The sequence below is a fragment of the Rhipicephalus microplus genome, chromosome 9, assembly GCF_043290135.1.
Source record: "Rhipicephalus microplus isolate Deutch F79 chromosome 9, USDA_Rmic, whole genome shotgun sequence".
In the NCBI taxonomy this organism is placed as follows: domain Eukaryota; kingdom Metazoa; phylum Arthropoda; class Arachnida; order Ixodida; family Ixodidae; genus Rhipicephalus; species Rhipicephalus microplus.
In genome coordinates this window covers 44,482,273-44,505,643 of record NC_134708.1, presented here as the reverse complement: position 1 = coordinate 44,505,643, position 23,371 = coordinate 44,482,273, and the positions used below count along the sequence as shown (strand labels likewise).

General features: G+C 46.4%; 2 protein-coding genes across 2 annotated transcripts in view; both read left to right on the top strand.

Annotated features, from left to right (window-relative positions):
* Positions 1–7,123: 7,123 nt before the first annotated feature.
* Positions 7,124–23,371, top strand: part of LOC119185257 (uncharacterized) — a 38,208-nt gene continuing 21,960 nt past the window's right edge. Inside the window, exons 1-2 of the mRNA XM_075874442.1 lie at positions 7,124–7,127; positions 7,288–7,425. Coding sequence (XP_075730557.1) covers positions 7,124–7,127; positions 7,288–7,425 — 142 coding nt within the window. The remainder of the gene's footprint in view (positions 7,128–7,287; positions 7,426–23,371) is intronic.
* Positions 7,942–18,188, top strand: LOC142772216 (uncharacterized). The gene is made up of 2 exons (XM_075874413.1): positions 7,942–14,244; positions 14,310–18,188. The coding sequence occupies exons 1-2, from the start codon at positions 13,258–13,260 to the stop codon at positions 14,364–14,366; spliced, it is 1,044 nt and encodes a 347-aa protein (XP_075730528.1). The 5' UTR covers positions 7,942–13,257; the 3' UTR covers positions 14,367–18,188.

Here is a 23,371-nt window from a genome sequence, read left to right as displayed (position 1 = left end):
ATGCCAAGGCGGCTTCGCAAATGTGGCTCCAATGTATAAGCATTATATTAATTCAAAATTATCTGTTATATATTTCAATTTATTGCAGTATTAGCTCATATGTTAGGTTGTGTGACTAAAATGTTATTTGGGGAATAAGTCATCATTAGTGAATACCTCTGCGAGTGCCAATTGTGTGTAGCTTCATTCACTGCAAACTCCGAATTCGTGGCTCACTCGTGCATCGACACGTCACTGCAGTATGTCATTTTCACTGAAACCACACCTCAATAACCACATGTGCACCCACACAGGAGAGCGTCCCTGTTTTTATAACCATTGTGATGCGTAGTTTTTGCAGAAAGCACGCCTCATTACCCACATATGTGCTCACTCGAAAAAACGTGTCTTTTCTTGTGATCAGTACGATGTGTCATTTCTGCTGAAATCGCACCTCATTACCCACATGTGCACCTTACAGAAAAGTGCAGATAAAACAGAAAGAATTCATTAGTGCCAGCGTAAATATGTATCAAGCATTCATATTGAAAGATGGTGAGAAGATATATTAGCTGGAAGGTTAAACGCTAAATAAGAAAGCGTTGCACTAGTAATGTTGTAGACAAGGGGTCGTCGATCTATGGTCCGCGAAGAAGCACTATGTGGCCTCAGATACGATGTCAAGCCCCCCCCCCCCCCCCCCCCTCCCCCTGTGCTGCCCTTACCCCTTCATACCTAAACGCAGTTTATATGTCAGATTGGCTTTTGCAGTAGCAAAGAAAGGTCACTTCCATTTGGCATTGTACTACGTCTTCACACTTAGTGCCATCATGTCTTGTGATTGATTTGATAATTTACTGATTCTACTGATTATAGACATTGATTATATGATCGATTGATTATTGATGGTTACTTTACTTATTGATAGCTGCCAGTGTCTAATAATAATAGATGATCAGTGCCAATTAGCTGAATTTTTTCTCTTTGTCAGCAAAGATCCTTCCTACACTTGACTTACTCTAATGTGCCCCCCCCCCCCTTTTCTCCTGTTGTGTAAGCTTCACGCAAGTTGGCCCTCTGCCTCAAAAGGTTGCCTACCCTTGTTTTAGATGAGTGGTTGGTGACAAGAAATTGTGCAGTATTACTTGTCAATAAACAGGTTATATAGGCATACCAGGAAAGTAGAAGGAAATGTGAAAATTCTGTTCGATTAAAAAAACTGCACACGTCCCCGAGGCTAGTGCATGCACAAATTGAAACTGTCTGTAAACCTTGATGCTTACGAAAACGTGTTGAGCGTCATGATGCTCTGGGTTTCACAAAGGAAACCATCAGCATTGTGGGACACACATTATGCGTATTAATGTTCTTTTTCCCACCTCGTGAGACATGCAAATTATTATGTGTTTTAGCACTTTGATAAAAAAAGATGAGGCTCATATTCTGTCGTGAAAGCATACTTATTTACTTCTAATATCTACATCGCTGTCACCATTGTGCCCAGCAAGCCCATATTTGCGGCTGTACATATGCTGCCAACTTCTGTTTGAGAGTGAGAGATTTTTAGAGAGTCTGCAAATGAATATTATGAAAAGAACCCACATGGCCACAACCCCCTTTTCCTTTGAAAGACTCCGCAAACTTATTAGTTTGATGGGGTCTTAATTAACACACATGGGGCTAGTTGCACATGTGAATGCCCTGTTGATGCACACTTGCCAAAGCATTGCGATTGTGGCCTTAAAAGGGCCCTCCGACACTATTCAACCCCCCATGTTTTATTCGTGGGTTGTATAGACTGAAGTACTGACTGATGCAGCAAAAACGGCATGCAATCTTAAGTTATTCGACTTGGAAAATTCAAAATAGAATAAAAAAAAAATGCTGGCCCTCAACTCGATTTTTGCGTGATCACTTGACCACATTTCACTCGCTCATGATGTTAGAAGGCTGCCCCAATGAAATAAGCTGGAAGCGCCTACATAGGGGAAGCTCGCACCTTTTTTATATTTTTTTGTTTTCAAAGTCATGTTGACCTTGTTACCACAGTAACAAGCATGGTGCCTGACGCCTGGCTTGCCAGAACGTGAGCGGGAGCTACAGTGTCGAAGCGAGGTATTTTCTGCTGTTTTTTACAACATTCCAAGTCAATTCCTCCTCTTACTCTGAGAAAGGAACTTGTGGAACGACCAAAAGAGCGAAGTGTTGTTGACCCTTCGCGTGTGTTCGGGATGCTGCCCAACGAACAACAATGGTGCACTGCACCCCTTCAACAGCGCACATGCGTAAAGAGGCAGCTCGCAAATTCCAAAAAGCAAGAAGAGGGAAGAGAGAGGTCTTTCGTAGATACATCCTACTTGCGCAAGCCAAAAATATAGCGGCGAAATGGCAGCCAGTGCCCCTGTCGTGTTTTGTAGTCGCAGTGATCTTTTTTTTTTTTTTTTGTGGTCGCGTCTGTTCAGGGTTCGATGAAAAAGCACAGAGAAGAAAACCGAAACAGATTAGTAATCTCAGTTTTAATCCCACACCATGGTCGCTTCTAACGTGAAATTTATCCAATGATATGGGGCAACTTTCCGGCGTCATTTCCGCACGCAAAGTTCTGGTGAGCGCCACTACGTGGTAATGCAATCGGCAGCGATGTAGTGACTTAATTGCATGATTAAAATACTAAATCATTTGATATCGGTGCTTATAGGTACGCTATAATTATCTTGAGCTATCAGTCTACGCAAACCACAGATAACATATAGGTACTTCAATAGTGTTAGAGAACCCCTTCAGGGATGCAGATATTGATTCAACATAATGGCAACATCGCGTGCTACTAGGGTTGGTGTACTGTTGGCAGCAGAAGGGAGGGCGGGGGGCCTTTTATTTTAATTCAAGGGAAGCTCGGTGCTGTTTCAGGTGTGTTTGAGTTGCCTTATAAGACATTGCAAATAAAGCGAGTTTCGGTAAAGCAGAATAAAAATGAACAGCGTGAGGAAGCTGAAAAAAAAAAGAAAAAAAAGCGACGGAGCGTGTTTTAATTAAATTCAGAGATCAACTCATGTACATGTTTGGGCACTAGCCTTCATGAAGTCTCTGGTTTAAGGGACAACAATGGAAAGGTTAACACATATTGTCACGTTCCATTTCCCAAGTTTTGTTATCGTCCCAAAACACTACACAATTCTCAGCACAAACCGCGCCTGCAGTTTTCGAGAAGCTTCCGGACTGTAGTAGATCATTTCGATAAGATCAGGCCTACGCTGCGAACTGTACAGATTATTCTGGAACCTACGCCACTGCCAGCGATAACGCAAAAACATTCGATGGCAAGAGTATAAATGCCGACGCGCTTCGCCACTTTTCAGTAGTTGATCGACGGCCGACGCTCCGTTCACTTCTATCTGTGCAAGACTGCTACTGTAATCAAACTTTCCATTTACCGGGCACAGGTTCGCCCAAATAAACAGTTAAATCCCGACATAAAGTCTCCTGTCTTCGACCAAGTCACGACCCCGTGACAATATGCAGTAGAAATAAGTTAGAGACATTCTGAGGATTAGTGGTGGAAAACCAGGTATATAAAGACCAAATTAAATAGTAGGAAAAAATGTCATTCTGCCATGAGAGGTGAAGTTTAGTTATGAAATTATGGTCTTTTCTTTACTATGATCAATTTATTTAAAGTTGACAGGAGGTTAAACTGACCTAAAAAAAGCTTTCCTTGTTTTTTATTTTCAAGCTTGGTGGCACACAGGTTTATCCATACATGTGGATTTTTTTTTGCTAATGTGGGAGACATGTAATCTTCAATCTGTGAAAACACTTGTGAAGGCAGTGAAAATTTGTGGCAAGTGCCCGTGCTAGGGAAAGGTAGCCAGGGCTGGGCTTACAGTTACTTGGAGAAGTATTCCAGAATTCTGATATTGAAATGCATCTGCTGTAAGTCTGGAATACAGATGCTAGGATACATTTGTTTTTGATGCAACGGAATATTTCTAAAATACTCTTACTATAAGATGAAAAAAGTATTCTGAAATACGGATAAAAGGATGCGAATACAAACACTAAAATACTTTGTTCACTTTGGGAATGCTAATGGTCCACAAAGGCATTCATTATGGTCAGGATTATATTGTGATTAATGTTTCACCGCATGACAACTTGCAGGCCAAGCATATCGCTGTAATCTTTGACAGACTATAAATTAATAGGCTGCTGACCCGCGGGTCGCGGAATCGAGTCCCTGCTGCGGTGGCTGCATTTTTTATGGAGGCGAAAATGCTGTAGGCCCATGTGCTCAGATTTGTGTGCACGTTAAAGAACACCAGGTGGTCAAAATTTCCGGAGCCCTCCACTACGGTGTCTCTCATAATCATATGGTGGTTATGGGACGTTAAACCCCGCATACCATACCAGACTATAAGTTAAGGAATTGCATACATTTATTCTAGGCAAGAACTGTGTTGTTGAGATGGTTTTTGTGTTTAATGCACTCACACAGCAGCTTCTTCAACATGTTTTCTTTAAGGTGTTGGTTCGGCCTCAACACGAAAATTGCTAAATGACTTTCCGATCGAAAAACATTGGGTGTGCAGCACCTGCCCTGGTACCACGACTTTTGTTAGTAGAGTGTGACGATACACTGTCTTGGCGATTCTGTCGTGAAAATGTAGGGCCCGCCTTGGCTCGGCTTAGAGGTTATTCGATCCTTCGCAGAAACAGGTCAGCTCATTTTCAACAAGAAAGTAATTAGATACTCGTGTCCTGCATAGTATCGCGATATAATTGATACATAATAAAAATATTTCACTCCTGAGGTACAAATACGTTTTTCAAAAACATCTCAATAAAAAAATATAGGTACTCAAAAGTATCTGTATCTGTATACTCAGATACAGATACTTCTAAGGCATTGTCGTGCTGCTCTTGTATTGTGATACTGCCCAGCCCTTGTGTAGGCACAGCGTGTATGTTTCTTCTGGCCTTAACAGTGATATCTTTGCCATTGCAGATTGGTTCATTCCTTCCATGGAGCACCCAAAAATCTGCGAGCTTCAGAAATGGCCTGAAATGAATTGCATCAGAGTCTTAGAAACTATTCATCCATTTCCGGTGTTATGTCTGCGTGACCTCTTATGAACTCAGAATTGTGACAGTGATGTGACAATGTTTACTAGCGGCAGCCTTTGGCTGGGTTATATTGAATTGTGTGAAGTTGGATGTTCCCATTTTACTCTTTTGGTCTATTGCATATCTTTATACTAAAAAATTAATTGGGAATCGTGATAATAAAGAGGTCCCGTGCTTACAGTTAACTTACTTAGGCCTCATAGTTTGAGACCAATATTGTTCTATCTTCTCAACAGTGCATATGTTTGTCGAAGTGTCACTAAGAGAAACAACCTTTTAGTTGGTTATAAATACACTGTAGCTGCATTTTTCGTTTGTTATGCCGGAGGTTAACAATGATCTTGAATTATGATAATTTGAGATTTCTGCAATAAACATAGGTAATTATGTTTTTTTTGCAGAAATCTTGCTCACCTTATTTGCTTTTTATCTTCTAAAGTTTTGTGTTTTCGTGGTGTGATTTCACCCTTGTGCAATATTGAAATCATCTTGACGCATACATATACACGTTTGTACGTAAAAATGAAGCTCTAACGATACAGAGTGAGGACCCAAAAGGGGTGCACTTGCCGCTATCGCAACTTGTGGCAACGAAATAAGCTTGACATGCCGACATCCTTGTCATTCATTTCTCCTACTTCACAGGCTTCAATAATCTTCCTTGTCAATCAAACTTTTGGCCCTGTTTAGAATACTAGTTTTATCAGACATTGGAATACTACTGCCCCATTTCTGACCGTGAATAGCATGGTGCCCCGCTACGCTATTCTGTGCCATTTTTTTTTTCGAAGCAGTTCTATACAGTAATGTTGCTCCTTGCTCTAAAACCTACTTAGCACACGCAAGACCTAGATTTAATTCCCACTTGAACCGATTTTTTTTTATTTGTTCGCATCTATCTCAAATTTTCACTCCCAGGCGACGCGGATTTTTTCGCTCCGAATTGACGACACTTTCAATGATGTCCACACTGACGTTGACACTAGTATTTCTGTGGAACAAGCTCTTTTAACGCTTTTGTGTTAAAAGTTACCAGTAGTATTGACATGCTGGAGTTGAAGAGATTTTTCTGCATAAATTTTCATGTCGGCGCAGGTATCATTGATTGTGAGTGAAAAATCACAATGGAATCCAGGCAGAGGGGATCTACCACAAAGTCGTGCCAGTGCTTGACGCTTGGGTATACAGTGCGAGGAGTCGCATTCGCGCCATTCTGGATTGTGTGGCAGTAGTTTTGAATAGCAACATGCATCATGCCATGTGGACACTGCAACGATCGAGTGGTTTAAAGGCACACTCGTCATATATAACTTAAACAAAATCAATCTTCATCATCACCAACAGTGTCAACAAAGCATGTAACTGGCATAGGATGCGGCATGGTTGCACTGCTCGCTCAAGTAAAGCATGGCTTAGAAATAACAGGCGATATTTACGGGACCAGATAACGCCACCGCTTTATACTCGTGGAGTTCAAGCGTTGGCACAAGATTTGCTTTTGTGTCATCGTGACCTTACTCGAGCGAAACATGAGCAAAAAGTGGGTAAGCCTTCCTAGTAAATATTGAGAAGGAATATATTTTCTTAGTCTCAGAAATGTGGCCACATTTTCAATCACCAAAAAATGTTGTGTTGTAGATGTAATTGCAAATATGTTTTGCTTTTTACACTTACCATCCTGTATTGTAATAACATCGTACTCTCACATTTTACCTTTTTAGGTCTCATTTGATCAAATATGAAATGATGCATTTTTCGCCCTGCATTAAATGTATACTTCTATGTAAGGAAACAGTGCAGTTTAGTTTTATGGTTTATGCTTTTCATTGTCACCCACATGAAAAAAATTTTCCCCATGTGTGTACAGTATCTTAATAGCTTCCAAACAAAAATTTTATGGATTGGAAACAGATGTTCTCATGTATCCATTCTAGAATTTATGTGCAGATTTAGAAACTTTGGAGAGATATATATGGTCTCATTGCACTGTTACAATTTCAGTAACATCTCTTGTTAGGCCATGGGTATCATGGTCTAATCAGAGCCACAAGGACAGCTTCTTTCTAGATTGCTTGGGGCTGTAAACACAAAGTTAAATAACAGAATGCAGTCATATCGACGACTGGCATATAATTTATGACACCTGGTAAGCATTTTCTTCCTGTGCTTCCTATGACATTGCAGATTCCTCGTCGTTGGAGGCATCCCCAAAGCAGTCCCCTTCGTGGGTGTCAATACAAGTGAAACTGCATTCCTGCCCACACTGCAGCTATGTGACCAAAAAAAAGGCAGATATCAAGAGGCACCTTTGCACTCACACGGGTGAGCAACCCTTCCCGTGCCACTTGTGTCCAGCTGCATTCACTGAGAACAGCAAGCTCGTGGTTCATTTGCGCACCCACACGGGAGAACGCCCCTATTCCTGTGCTCATTGCAACGCATCCTTTTCAGTCAGAGGGGCCCTCAAGAAACACATGCGCACCCACACGGGAGAGCGCCCCTATTCCTGTGACCAGTGCAGTGCATCATTCTTGCAAAAGCCGCATCTTGTTATCCACATGCGCACCCACACGGGAGAGCGTCCCTATTCCTGTGACCAGTGCAGTGCATCATTTTTACAGAAGCCGCATCTTGTTAACCACATGCGTACCCACACGGGAGAGCGTCCCTTTTCTTGTGTCCACTGCAGTGCCTCTTTTAGCCATAAAACCACGCTGGCTCACCACATGTTCACCCACTCCGATGGGCGTTCGTTTTCTTGTGACGAGTGCCATGCGTCCTATTCGCGGAAAGACAGCCTCAAAGACCACATGTCCCGTTGTCATGCGAAGAAGATGGCTTGAATGTGAGTGGAATGAAGCCCTTTTTTTTGGGGGGGAAAACTGAACGTTAATGGATTACGGCTTCATTGGGTAACATAAATTACAAAGTGCGCAAACAGGATTCAGATGCATGAAATATGAAGTATCTTGCAGAATATTGCTTTTCCATGTTTTTTATGTCTACTGCAGTGCACCTTTTTCAAGGACACAGCGCATGTTTCTCACTTGTCTTGTCATATGTATGAGAAGTCATAAAGATGAGGTACCTACAGGCTTCCATCAAACTGTGCTAGGTTCTATGGGAGGGGTGAGTTTGTAGATTAGAAGCCGTTGTGAAGCTGTGGTTTGAGGTTGGAAAAGCTTTTTAGTGTTGCAGTTCAGAATGGAGATTGGCACAATTTGGTGGAAGTCCCATGGTGTCATAAAATAGAGTGGAAAGAAGAGGCCCCCTTCTTCAGATATGATTACCTAAATAACTGAATGCTAATATCGGATAACGCCTTTTTGTATTTCATTAGTGCTCGTTTAAATAGGTGGCTACTGGCAAGAATGGTGTCTGAAAGGGCCAGTGAAGAGACCTATGGTTTAAAAGTTATCATGAAGGGACAACTGCATACTTTTATCACGCGAGCATACGAGTATTTTGCAAAAAGTGTTTCATAGTGAATTTATAAGGTGTAGAACAATGTGCTTTAGCTGGTCTGGAGTCTTCAACCTGGCCACCCTTCTCTGCTGTGAAGAGGGGTTATCATAGCTTATTGTGGGGTCTGTACCCACTTCAGCATCGTAACACGACATCACTGATTACATTATCGGTGTGCATTTAATCAACAGGCATGGCTTCCTTCACATGTCACTCGTGTTGGAATTACACTGTGAAAAAGTGTGGTGTAAATGATGCAAGACACTGTGATGGCCTGGCAAGGTACACAAATGCACGACATGTGCGACTAATGCACCGCCAAAACCACATCACCCATTGAGAGGGGGGTATGTTGTTGTGAATGCCCTGAAAGTAGGAATTAATTTTAATTTTGAACGTGTTTATGCAAGTCTGATAAGTTTACACTGTGTTTGGTGGTGACTCAATGCTGTCGCACTGCCGTATCTTTAGAATGATTTTCAAATATGTAAACAGCTGATATCTTGTACTTCATTGTGAAGCTAACCCAGTCAGCCACTGCATTTCAGTTATGTTTCACCTCAAGGGGATATTGAAGCTAGCATTGATTAACTATCTCCACTTCTTTTCATAAGGGTAATATCTTCGAGAAACAGTCACGCCTTAAATGCACTTACTGCACTTAATCTGGGTCTTGCTGCGTTCGCTCAGAACGTGAATTTTTCAAAGCACAGGTGAACAACCCACACAAGAGAGCATCCCTTTTTCGGTTTCTGCTGCCACCCATCCTGTCTGAAGAGCCTTGAAGATCACATGAACACTTTTTTTTTCTGTGTGTGCTTTTTGGCAAAACAGCTCTCACTTTGTCATGGGTTCATCCACCATGTTAATAAAGAACCCTGAAGGTCAGGGGCATGCAAATTTTTGTCTGTGGGGTTCAATTGATTTTAGTTATATTGTAGACTTTAGCTTCTTTATTTCTTGAGAACGTTTATCAATTCATCCCCTTTTGAGTTTCTTCGACGCTGTTGCTTGCAGGGGCATCTGTCATTCTTTAAGAAAATTTATTTGGTGCTCTTCGTTAATTTTCCCACATGCAAGGAAATTGAACATTTGGCTTGCATTAAATGTGGAACACATAGTGTTATGTAGCATTGCTCAGCACATTAAGGGTAAATCAAGTTAATCTTTCTCTATGAGATAACTAATGACCACTTGTTAGTCTGCTGTATGTAACCAGGCTCTATTTTACAATGCGTTGTGTAAGTTTATCATCCATATTTTAGTCTAGAAAGTGAAATTTGGATGTGTGAATTTGTTGGAATAGAGGTATAAGGAAAGTAGTTTAAATAGGGACATACAAGAACGCAATAAAATGTTGACAGATCTAAGTTTCCTGTGTTTTGTTGGCACCTCTTTCGATTTACAGAGTTCAATTGATGTTTTCAAAGTTATGAAATGCATAAAGACTTGAACACAAAGAAATGTATTCATGTAAATGTAAGTATGTATACAGCATTTGTATCGAGAACTGATAATGAATCTTATGAGCAAGAAAGTTGTGCAAACAAAACAGTGCGGTGCTAGTAATGTTCAAGAAAGACGTCTGGTGACAGAGATGAGGCAGTGTACTGTTAATAAACATATTATATGGTAACACCTGGCTCCTAAAATTGTAAAGAAATGTAAATATTTCGTTGGTTGAATTCTGTGTGTCTCTTTGAGGTGAATGTACGCTCAAAAAAACACCAATCACAACCTATGAAAACGTTCTGAGGACATTGATGCTCTATATTTCTCGAATGAAACTGTCAGCATTTTTTTGTCACGCGCTAAGCTTATTCATTTCCGGTGTTATGTCTGCTTGACCTCTTATGAACTCGGAATTGTGACAAGAAGAGAGCAGGGTGGATTAGGGGACAAACGGAGGTTAAGGATATCATAGTTGAAATAAAGAAGAGGAAATGGACATGGGCCGGGCATGTAGCACGTAGACAGGATAACCGCTGGTCATTAAGGGTAACTAACTGGATTCCCAGAGAAGGAAAGCGGGTTAGGGGGAGACAGAAGGTTAGGTGGGCAGATGAGATTAAGAAGTTTGCGGGTATAAATTGGCAGCAGCAAGCACAGGACCGGGTTAACTGGCGGAACATGGGAGAGGCCTTTGTCCTGCAGTGGACGTAGTCAGGCTGATGATGATGATGAAGCTTATTCATGCATCTGCCTACTTGGTGGGAATTAATAAATGTTTTTTTTTCTGCCTCCTGAGATGTGCAGTCTGTCATATGTTTTAAGCATCAGGCTTCAGTGCCAGACAAGGGCTCATGTTCTGCCATCGAAACATATTTATTTTTATACTTGCAAAAGCTACATCGCTGCCACCACTCTTTTATGGCCTACCCCCTTTTGTGGTTATGTGTATGCTGCTGATTATTTTGAGAGTCTGAAAGCATCTCTCTACTAGTACTAAGTATCTTTCTCATGGTTTCGGTTGCTTGAGCCTGCGATTGTTGATGCAGCGTTGCCAAGGCATTGTGATTTGTTACGTGGCACGGCATCTCATATAAAAATATACCAAGGCTCATGGTTAGTTGTATGCAGACAAGGGTCCAAAAGTCGAGCGACTGGGACAAGACCCTCGGTTAACAATAACAACTAAATTTCAACTAGATTCTAATTGACCCAAAACACATAACATATTGAATTACATTGCACACACACGGGTGCAATGTCATGGGCAAAGTATATTTCCAAAGGAAGTTCGTCATCACCTGTCTGTACTGGCCACACTCACATGGTTCTTGCTTACTCAGCTGGTCCATTTATTTTTTCGACAGAGCAGTGGATGGAGTGCCGGGACATGAGTTACCCGCCCTGTGAATCTCGAGAGCCTCTACAATCCCCTTTCTCTTTATTGTCCTCCAAGGTGCATCACAGAGGTAGTGTTATACGCTCAGATACAACTTCAGAGCTTTTTGCAGTGCTCATGCCATAAACCTCCCCCAGTGCAAAGTGGAATAACTTACAACACTTTAACTGTATGTTGGCTACAACATGTCTGTTGGGTGTATCCCGGTTTATTTTTAGCAGTATTTCCTCCGTGCACATCTTGAGCTTAAAAATGAATTGCAAGTTCCAGTAAGAAGCCTACTATAGCATTGAAGAAATCACAAAACATTTACGCTGTGCTAGATTAGGGATATTGCATGAAAAACAAGGACTACAAAGAGACAGAGATAAGTTGATTATTTTGTTATTGGTGAACCACTTTCTACTTTGTGCCCACATAAATTCAGAAAAAGTCTCTTAAAGTACAGCTGTCGTGGGAATAGAGCACATTGCAGGCGTAACATAGAACATACTATTGCTTGTCAAGTGTATATATGAATATTCAACGTGTTTATGCAATCTGTACATCCTAACATGCATTTGTGCTTATAATGTTGCTCATCTGGCAGATTCAGTTGCAAAGAAGAGCTTCTTTATGGACGAAGTATGGGCAGTTAGTTCACTTTACCAATCTAGTTATGACGAAAGGTGCCATACATATGCCGTAGGTCAACTGGTAGAGCATAAGACACTTGCCTCGAAAGTTGCGAGTTCGCATCACATCAACAGACTCAGCAGTTTTTTCGCATATTTTCGTTCATGTCAATTTATGTCTTAATTGCCCCTATGCCTGCCTACTTTGCCGACTCGTGTTCCCCCTGTGAGAGTGTGTGTGTGTGTGCGAGTGTGTGTGCACATGTGTGTGCACAATCAACCGACTTCAGCAAGCTCCCCCACACGAACCATGGACGACAAGGACAAATACAGACCTTTCGAGGACGCGAAGGCACTCGCGCAAACCATGATGGCACCGCCAAGAACACTACCTGCCCGAGCTATGCGTAACCCCAAGCACAAACAAGGTGCAAGCTTTTTGGTGGCATTTCGTTCACCCAGCTGGACAGCCTGCCATCTTGGACTCTACAGAGGTCCAGAGAGAACGTGGTGATAGCATGGAAGACTGCAGCCGAAGACGCGTAGTTCATCCATGTCTACCAATGCCCCCGATGATGCCATACTACAAGACAGCAACCCACCAACCCCCAACAGCGCAACTTCTGAAGAGAATGCCCTTTATTGCTGCCCAAACCTTCGCCGGAAGAGATGGACATGTCCTCATCATGAAAGTGTCCTCGCCCCGAGGGCAGCAGCGATCACGAAGCAGACACACGGTGCAAGCTGGTCCCAGCCCCTACCCTCATGTAGAGAGTGACACTAGCACTGACAGCTTGGATTCCTGGCTCTCGTTGGGATCCCAATACACCGAAAACTCTACCGACAGTTCTGCAAGCAGCACTACGACTGGAGTGGCCTCAGTGATCTAAGTGAACCCTCTTACTGTGACCAGAGGCCCTCCAGGCGTACCCGCTGTTGATGGTACTGAGGAAAATGCAGCAGAAGGGATACTGTGTTCTCTCACCTCACAGCAGCTTTCCTGAAGGATGCAACAGGTGCCCGTACTACAGGGAACCCTCGGAGGAAGAGGAACAGGAATCGGCGCAAGACGAGAACTGTTCCTGCATCGCAGCATAAAGCGATTCTCCCACTCCCATCTGGAAACCAGTATACGCAGCCCACAGGCTCGACCACAACCATGGGGCCTCCCCCAGCCCTCTACCTTTTCCAGAAACTTGATCTTCCCTGTGAGCGAGACAGGCGACGATGAGGGCTCCAGACGGTCCGGTCAAAGGCTGCCCTACATCGTACCAGGAGCCTGACCGCAGCTGCCCTGCCTGTGGACCCTACGGTGGTGGGGACGGTGCTCTGCCGGGCCGCCTCTGCTGGAGGCTCGCTCCGGAACTGCCCAAGACTGACCCTAGCCCAGGCACTCTCATCGGGCCCTATGGTTGCTGCCATAAGGGTGAACCGACACAGCAACGTGGTAGCAGTGGACGTGACTTCCCAAAATTGCCTCAAACAGCTCTTAACCCTCACAGAGCTCAAGGGAATCCCAGTGACAGCCAGACAGCCTGCAGTCCACCAAACAAGTATGGGATTCCTCCGTGGGGTGGACAGCGACGCTGCTGGCGAGAACCTGCTGTCCGGACTCCAGTCGGAAGTACGGGTCCTATCGGCAACCAGAGAAGGCCGTACTATCACGCTGCGCTTCGAGGGCCCCGTTCCCCAAGACCACATGATGCTCTTCAGAGTTTGTTTCCCTGTTCGACCAGCCAGACCACGATCTCTCCAGTGCAATGTGGTCAGTATGGCCATGTGAAAGGGACCTGCAACTGGCCAGACAGCTGCATCAGTTGCGGCCGGTCTCATCTAGGAGAATCAGACTGCCAGCGTTTCCATTGTGTGAACTGCGGTGGCCCTCATCGTGCTGACACACTTGACTGTCCTCGCTGGCAGGAGCAGAGACGAGTGGCTACCATTGTGGCTTCTTCGACGACAACCTTTTCCAGACGAGCAATTGCAGCGGTTGTGAGGGAGGAGACGAGGGAGGTTCGGTCCTATACAAGGGTAGTGAAGTGCCATGCTGCACCAGCCAGATCAACCCCAGCACCATGCAACCTCTGCCGGCCACTCCCTGTGGCGGCTACCAACACTCCAGCTGTGCCTGCAGCTTTGTCTGCTCCTGCTGTCCAGCCTCCTCTACATGTCTCCACGCCTGCTGCCGCTGCCCCCAAGACCCAGCCTGCTGAGGTGAGGCCCCCGCCCCGATGCCTCTATTGTAGTAACTCCTGGGCCCCCTTCTGCTCTCTTTGCAGGTAGTTGTTGCTTTGCTTCCACCAGAGCACCCATTTCGTGCCATATGGCATGGCTAGTCTTCCACCAAGCTACGTCAGTCCTGACGTCCGAGTGTCCTCCAGTAATACGTCCACAGGCTGGGGTCACGGAGAGATGACTTCGCACCACACCTGCTTCACAACGACTACGACGTCCTTCCTCGCGCTCCAGGAGGTGTACGCCTAGGCAGGGCAATTCCGACTACCAGGCTACGCCAGCTACAGCAGCCAGACCAGCTGCACGCTGACCAACTGCCATGTTGCCCCCTGCCTAGTCGACAACCACATGCAAGGACTTGCCCGCTGTGCCGTCTATATGAAGCGGGACCTGCTGCAAGCTGAGGTATCCTTGGCTGACCTGGTTGGAGGGCCCTCCGAGTGCTGTGCTGTCTACGTTCACCTCGACCGGACGACACCGTGGTAGCCAATATGTACGTCAGACCCAAGGAGTCCTGGGTGGGACCCCAGTTGTCTGCAGCAACTTGCACATCGACTGTGGAAGGACTTTCTGCTGTGCGGTGACATCAACGTCCACTATGCAGCCTGGGGTGGCCGCAAGACCGACTTACGAGGCCGAGAGGTGCGCAACATCCTGCTGCAGCTTGGCCTGGTGATCCTGTTTGAATACTGGGGCCATCACCTGCCTTCGTCGCGGAGCCAATGCTACTAGCACAGCCATAGGCTTTAGCCTGGCCACGGAGGGTTGATGGTACACCTGGTCGTCGTTTTCGGACACCTGGGGTTCGGACCACCTGCCCGTACTACTGACTCCATTCCGAGGGAAGGCCCCCCAGGGACCAAGAGTACCGTGTGGTAGACTGGCGGGTATACCATCAGCTGTTCAGGCAGGACACAAGTGACAATACCTCATGCAACTGGTGGGTGACAGTGCCCGGGCTGCAACCATCATTGTCAAGGCACAGCGGGGGCAGCCTGTTCCAGACATCCAACACCTACCCTTGAGGGCAGCGCGGAGGCGGGCAGAATGCCAGGCTCTGAAGAAGGCTCAACTGGAGCTCTGAGCAGTGTTCTGGAAGGTCAACGCCGTTTAGAGATGCCATGCTCGACAACGCAGAAACCAGGGCTCGAATGGCATCTGCATCTCCATTGACCAATCGCAGGACGGGACCAAGGCCTGGCGCCTGCTGATGGTGCCACGGATCTTCAAACAAGTGATGTCCCTGGCCATCCACCTTTCCATCTAGGCTGTCGCATGGCAGAACAGCTGGTCGACCAGTTTGCTGTGAGGGACATTGCCCAGCTGCCTGCTGCACCACCTCCTGCTGTCCTATAGTGCCCCACCACTTGCGACTATCCCGGGTGGACATCCGCGCAAGTACAAGAACTGTGTTGCGAAGCCATCAGGATTTATGAACTAGAGGCAGCCCTTGAAGGATCAATGCGACGAAGTGCTCCAGAAGCTGATGGCATTACTTTCCAGATGCTCCGTAACCTGGACGTAGTTGGCCGCCAGCACCTGCTGGAGTACTACAACAACGTCTGTAGCAGATGGGTCCTACTCGAGTCCTGGCGGTCTGCTGTCATCGCCCAGATTGTGAAGCCCCAGAAGAAAGCCATGGCCCTCTCCTCGTACAGGCCAGCCTCTCTCACCTCTGCACCCTGCAAGGTGATGAAGAAAGTGGCCTTAGAGCGACTCGAGTGGATCGCTGACCAACTCGAATTCTTCCCGGAACAACTTACAGGTTTTATACGCCACCGGTGCACAGCCGACTCCACCTCCGACGTCTTCGCCACCATCGAGGATGCCAAGAGCTGCAGTGACGTGGCCACGCTGCTCCTGCTGGACGTGGAGAGCACCTTTGACGGTCTCTCAAAGGAGGTCGTTGAGACGGCCCTGGACCGACTTGACATCGACGGGTGCCTCCGCAGCTTCATCACTTCCTTCCTTTTCTGGCAGGACCTTCCGGGTTCGAGTCAGAAAAGAGACTAGCCAACCCAGGGACATCACTGCAGGCGTACCTCAGGGTTCCGTGCTGAGCCCCTTCGTGTTCAACCTGGTGATGGCAGGACTCGCAGCTTCTCTTCCGACTGGCACCAGGTTCCTGGCCAGCTGCTCTGTCTACGACAATGACGTGGCACTCTCGGCCCGTGGACTGAGGCGTTTCATTCCAGCCATCAGGAGATTACTGCAGGCGGCCCTGGACGCGGTGATCGCCTACCTGAGGGGCATCGGACTCAAGGTCTTCGCGACCAAGACCAAGGCCCTGCTTATTCATTTGCTGGTGGCAGCATGACACTACGTGAAGCAACTGAGAGTCGGCAACTTCGCCTGCCTTGGAAGCTGGCGGTGAAGTACCTTGGGCTCACCATCGACCATCGGCTCACCTGGATCCCGGCTGCCAAGGTCGCGACCAGATAGATTCGACGTGTTCAAGGAGCCATCAACATGCTGCAGCAGCGTGGCCGCAGCTGCTCCACCAAGCTGGCTCTACGGCTCAACCAGGCCTCTGCGTCCTCAGTCTTGCTGTACGCCTTCCTACTAATGGCTTAACGCCTGCCAGGAGACTGGACCTGGAGGGACATCACAGGAGAGCAGTGAGGGCCATCCTGGGGCTCCCCAAGTACTCCCCGTGGCCGAGGCCAGAGAGTGGCCCCAGTCCCTACGCATCATCCAGCGTGCGATGGGGCACGTTGACCGCCTTCACCGTGCCACAGACGGTAGTGCCCTCCTGGAGCGACTTCACAGCCAGCTGAGGTCATAAATGAGCGGTCTCTGTGCACTCTACCACAAGAGAGGTTTGCGATCTGCCAGTCCCGGTGGCTCCTCCACCGCCTCATCACGGGCCGCCTGAAGTCCACCTGTCCTTTGACGGGGCAACCTTGCACCGAACACCTGCTGCAGCACTGTAACAGGCCGTCGTCTCCAAGCTCCAGGAGCAACTGGCAGGTCAGCTCCAGGTCTTCATCGTGAATCCGTCATGCCAGACGGTACAGCGGCGGCTGCCTGCGTCATCCCATCCTGAGTCGTCGGGAGGCAGTGCCGACTACCCTTCCCGGCGAGCTCGATGGCTGCGGAGCGGGGGGGCTACACCTGGCGACGGACCTACTGGTCGAGGACGTCCCTGCAGAGCCGGTTGCAGTCCTGTGCGACAGCAAGGCGGCTCTGCAGAGACTGGCTAACCACTGTCGTGCAGGGCTCATGGGGAGTCTTCTGGCATCCAAGTACCGGGCCCTTGCAAAAACCGGAATGTCCGTCTCCTTCCACTGGCTGCCCTCACGGGGGCATAGCTGGCAACGAGAATGTGGACACGCTGGCCAAGGCAGCATACCAGCCGGGCACCCCCATCACTGAGGCTCTGGCAGCCAGGGACTACACGCAAGCTCGCATCAAGGAGCTCCTCGCCTCGTTCCACCCAAACGAGAGGGTGGCCAATGGGCGATGACCCAGGCATTCATTTCATTTCATTTTATTATACTGTCAGCCCCATTTGGGCTATAACAGGGGTTGAAAAAACCAATATACTTACAAAAAATAGGTACTCCCTATACAATTTCTATTATACATAACAATGAATGACAAGAAATAGCCAAAGCACTCTGCTCTTGAGGACATAGAATAAGCAAAATATAAACTATACATCTTTATACACGACATCCTTTAGGCCCTTCAAGAAAGAAGGTACACATTCCGATAAGACAGTAAAATTTGGCAGCCTGTTCCACTCACTGATCGCCCGCGTAAAGAAACTGAACTTAAAACAATCGTTGTGTGATCTGGGAGGGGGGATGTATATGTTATGCCGGAGCCTTGACGTTTCCCCAGTTTTTATATACATATACTTCGATTTGTCTATTTTTACTTGTTCTTCAATGATTAAAAAGAGTAATTTAAGTCTTTCATACTCGTTCCTTTGTTCTAGTGGTTTAAGGTGGGCCAGCTTGAAAAGCTGAGTTGGGGAGTGGCAGCGCTGGTATTTGTTAAATATGAAACGTGACGCCAATCTTTGTATTCTATCTAGTTTAGTGCGATTACTTGTTGTATACGGATCTCATACCACCTTTGCGTACTCCATAATTGGCCATACGAGAGCCTTGTAAGCCAAGCATTTGATTTCCGGGCTAGCATGGTGCAGATTTCTCCGAAGTCTCCACAATGCGTTGTTAGCCTTAGCACAAACGGAGTCTACATGCAAATTCCATCGTAGATAGGAAGTTATTAATAAACCCAAATATTTGTGTTGTTCTACTCTGCCAAGCTCATGATCGTTTATAGAGTACGTCGTTATTAGGATGCGTTTTTTCCTAGTTACGGTCATTGTTACTGTTTTTGCGGCCTTTAGATCCATCTGCCAAATGGTGCACCAGTTTTGTATTTTTTGGAGGTTTTAATTTAGTCCTGATTGATCGGTAGGAGACCTGACTGTTTTATACATTACGCAATCGTCAGCAAAAAACCTTATGGGGACCGTAATATCTTTAGGTAAATCGTTGACAAAAATCAAAAACAGTAGTGGGCCCAAGACACTGCCTTGGGGAACTCCAGAAGTAACATTGGCAAGGGCAGATTTTTTCGTGCTGACTTGAACATACTGCTTGCGATTGGAGAAATAGGAGGAAAACCACTGCGTTAGGTTTGGGTTTTTAAAGATAGTGTTTATATTTAACAACAGTTTAGTATGGGACACCTTATCAAAAGATTTTGCAAAATCTAAGAGTATCATGTCAACCTGACCTTGCGAGTTAATTTCAGAGGAGAGATCATGAACAAGTTCAACAAGCTGAGTAATAGTAGATAGGCCTTTTCGAAATCCATGTTGCTGTGAGTATAATAGGTTGTGAACATCTAGATAAGCCAAAAGATGCTTGGAGGCAATATGCTCGAGAATCTTTGAACAAGTGCTTGTGAGCGAGATGGGACGGAAAGTTTTGCAGTCGTTAGTAGTACCACCTTTGTGTATCGGTATGACCTTACCAACCTTCCAAGCAGTTCGAAAGCAACCACTACATACGGAGGCATCTTCCTGAAGCAAGCCTTACCAGGAGGGAACGAGTTGACCTGCTTCGGCTGCGGATCGGATGCGTGTAGACCGTGGCCCACTGCTACTTCAAGAGATGTTGTGCCTCCCCAGCCTGCTGTGGCGACTTCAAGACCCTCGAGCACCTCCTCTGTACCTGCCCTGCCTTGGCACAGGAACGCTCGGGGGTCACCGCAGCCTACCAGAGACATGGCCTTCCTGCCACTACCCTGGAGCAGCTGCTCTTCCCTTATCGTCCCCATCTACAAGCACTCCACAGCCTCTTTCCCGGACGAGACAGGAATCGCGACCTACCGCTGAGAAAGGGACGCTTGCCACCCTATCCTTGCTTCCGGACTGCCGTTTGTGCTGAAGACGACTGCGCCGTTGCTTACCTAACCTTTTTTTCTTCTATCCAGTATTCTCCCATTCCCCATCCCCGCAGGTGCTGTGCTGTGCTCCCAACCGAGCTGCAGAAATTAGGCGCCTTCTTCCTCTTCTAACCACCACCACCACCACCACGTCAGCATCATCTCCTCACGCGTGCCACCTCTCTCCATCTGTCGGCAAGAAGAAGCCGTGGATAGGCGCGTTGTCGTCTAGCCTGGTTGTGGTCTCGCGGCGCCGGCAATGTGGACAGCGCGCCGCTGCTTGCCGCGTGATCACGCCATTGGGCAGGATGGCACCGGGACATGCTTCCCGCTAGTGTGCACGTACCTTTCTCGGCTGTCGCTGACGTTGCAGGTTAGCAAAGCCGATCGCATTCGCGAATGACGATGTCGGGCCTGGAACACCGACGAGGCGCAAGCCAGGCAAGCCAAATGCAAGCGTCGGCAGTGGAAGACCAATGACACTGACGAGGTGCGAGTCAAGAACGCTGAACGTGTTCGAGAATAGAGATGGTGCACGAATAACGCCAACAATGCGCTAGCCGAAGAAGCCAAGCGCAAGCGTTTTCAACACGTCTCTCCTCCCGTGTGTTTGCGTTTGAAACAAACGTTTACTCCAGTAAACTTATACAGTTTCGCTTCAAATCGTTCTTCCCCCGTTTCAACCGGGTCAACGCCGTGCGCACCGCTGCTGATTCACATCACATCAGGGTTCCCTTTGGGGAGATGGTCCATTTTTTTTTTGAAGGGGACGCGCTGAAACATGAGCGTCGGCGGGATTTTGTCTTAGAGGACGCAAGCCCTTGTTGCATCGAGGGGTAGGGCACTAAAATAGCTTGAGTATAGGCAAGTTCTAGTCAGAATCGAGAAAGGAGGGGGCAAGGGCCCTTTTTGCACTCCTCTGCTGACGCCCATGTGCTCAATGCATCCATACCTTTCAAATCTTCACCGCGTGGTTTTTAAGATTTGAAAACTGTATGTTCAGCATGGGCGCACGTGGTTTCAGGTGCTCTCCCGTTGTGGGGTGCTGCTGGGTCCAACTCTCTGGTGCAATCTTCTTAAGATCTGAGGCGGGTGTTTTGAAGTGATGCTGAAATTGAGGATAGTTAGCGATGCTAGCAATAATTATACGATGCGTTAGGGCATTTAGGACAGAATTTTGACGTTACCAGTCAAGCTTACAAATATAAAGTAAAAACAAAAATAAAATTTAAAACTGGACGAGGTTTGCCGTAACCAAAATTGGACGAGGCCTGCCGCAAGACAGCACAGTGTGATTTTTTTTGCTTGTTTTTGGTTTGCTAGTGTTGCGCACACCGGACCCGTCGTGTGGAATAAAGTGGTCGGCTTTACGCGTTCGGCTGAGAGCTGGTGATTGCCGTGAGTCCACTGACAACGTGTATTCGACGTTATGAAGTTTCACAGGCATCTCATAAAGTCATCTGAAAAGTGAATACCAAATGGGGTCGGGGCAGCCGCGCAGTACGTCGTTAACACAACAACATGTGTACATTCACGGTGAAGTAACGAGATTCTGTCCTGCACAGGTCAACGAACGAACTTTCGTGAGCTATATGAGTGAGCGCCTATTATCTCTAACCCGACACAGGACGATTTGCGCCAGGTGCTGTCAAAAACAAAGTGAAAAAGGGCGGAGCAGTCCCGCTAATCGTTGGCTATTTGTTGGTACTCCGGCCTCTCTGTGGAGCTGATAAAAAAACTGCGGCTGATTGTGTTCTAGGTGTAGTTCTGAGCGTAACACATCACAACTCCCTTGAAACCTGTGAAAATGCATAGCATGGGCATTTTAGCAAATCCTGTACAATGGGGTGCTTGCAGAAGCGGTGGGGCCCTCTCTAAAGCATTGCAAGTATCAGTTACATATTTCAGGTCGTTTTTAGGGGTGAAGCTCTTTAAGGCGTGGGTCTGTTCATCCCTTGTATACATGTAGTAGTACGTAGCCACCGGTGGCACATATGCGCTCTAGAGTGGGTATGTGCCACAGGGGATGCGAGATAGGGGTACTTGTAGTGTTCACTAGATGCACAAACGGACTGACAGACAGACTATCAGACGGATGGATAGATATGCGGACGGATGGACACAAAAACACAGACAGATGGATAGACGAACTCACGGACCGACGCATGGACAGACGGCCGGACGCATGGATGAACGCACGGATGGTCGGGCGGACGGACGGAAGCAAGAACAGACTGACGGAATTACAGACGAGCTGATGGATGTTTTGCCCCACTCATCATCATTTACTCTGGGGATATGCTGTGATTTTTTTAAAAGGTTAATTGGTACATTTAATATTTTCTAGTAGTCTGTATTGTTCGACATTGTTAGTATATTTCGCATTGGTTTTGAGCTGCATTAGCCTGGCTTTGGGTTTGTATTAATCAATGCAGTAAAATGCAACATGAATAGGTGGATGACAAGCTGAGCCCCTAAAGTGTTATGAACTGTTATCAAGTCACCAGGTTGGCTCCATAACGGCTCCATAAAAAAAACGGCTCCATAAAAAGTGTCACTTATTCCACTTTATTTTTTACAGCATCATCCGAGCACCTATCTAATTTGGGTGAAAGGCGATTCTGGTTACACTCGCATGTTGCCATTCACATTGCTCGTGATAGTGCGACTTTCTTTGTCATAACCTCAATGTTAGGCATGTAAGTCATTACTTGTTGGAAACAGTGGCACTGTCGTCAGATTGTGGTGCTCAATATGATATTCAGAAGTTTTATTTGCCATTGAAATATAAAAGAGCATTTAATCAATGTATCATCCCAGTACCAACATATGAAGCTAACTTGGAAGTTATGGAATATAATTTGAATGTGATCTGTAGCAACAAAAACGTGCACAGATAAATTAACAGGGGAAGCACCTGCACAACACATTGTTCGCATGCTTTTTTATCGCTGCAACTACAACCTAAGTCGGACAATACCAACAAGCCCGCGCTGCTACTCTTGTTGATATCACTTGTAATGGAGCAAGCATGCGTGAATGTGTTTGTTATCCTGGTTGCACTATAGCAATGTGTGTACATCCCGTGTTTTTTCCTTTTTCTTTTTTCTGAGTGTCTTTTTAGTGCAACACCCAGTATCTAAATCCTATATGCCTGCACGCCGGCCTTATTACTCTTTCGTAAATAGTGCTACCTCAAGAAGCCGCAGACGCTTTTCAAGTACAATGATAACTCCTAGAAAAATGCCCAGTGTTTGCATTCATTTGACAACCTTGCTACAGTTCAGTCAGTGCTTTATTATTAAGGGATTTCTTATGAAAGCTGAATTTCTTGCAGTACATCTCTGTGCTTTTTTTTAATTTCCTATTAAACTTTAGTACCTCCTGTAACGAGCTTGTGGCGCCCTGCCTAGCCTAGTTTCATTACCTCGCCAAGTTTGGCAAACAACTTTGGTCCTGCTTGGATAATAAACACTGACGAGCGCTGCTCGGCAGTCGGTAGCTGTTACTCCGTGTCCTTGTAAGAGAGCGGCCCCTCGGCCCTCCCTCTCGTACGAGGCAGATCGTGACACCTCCGTTGTCTCTAACCTCTGGACACTTTCTTTTCGTGACAGAAGGCAGATTGCCATGTTAACATAGCATTAACTATGACAAAATCTGTGTAGTTGTGTTATTATTTTATTTATTTATTTACATA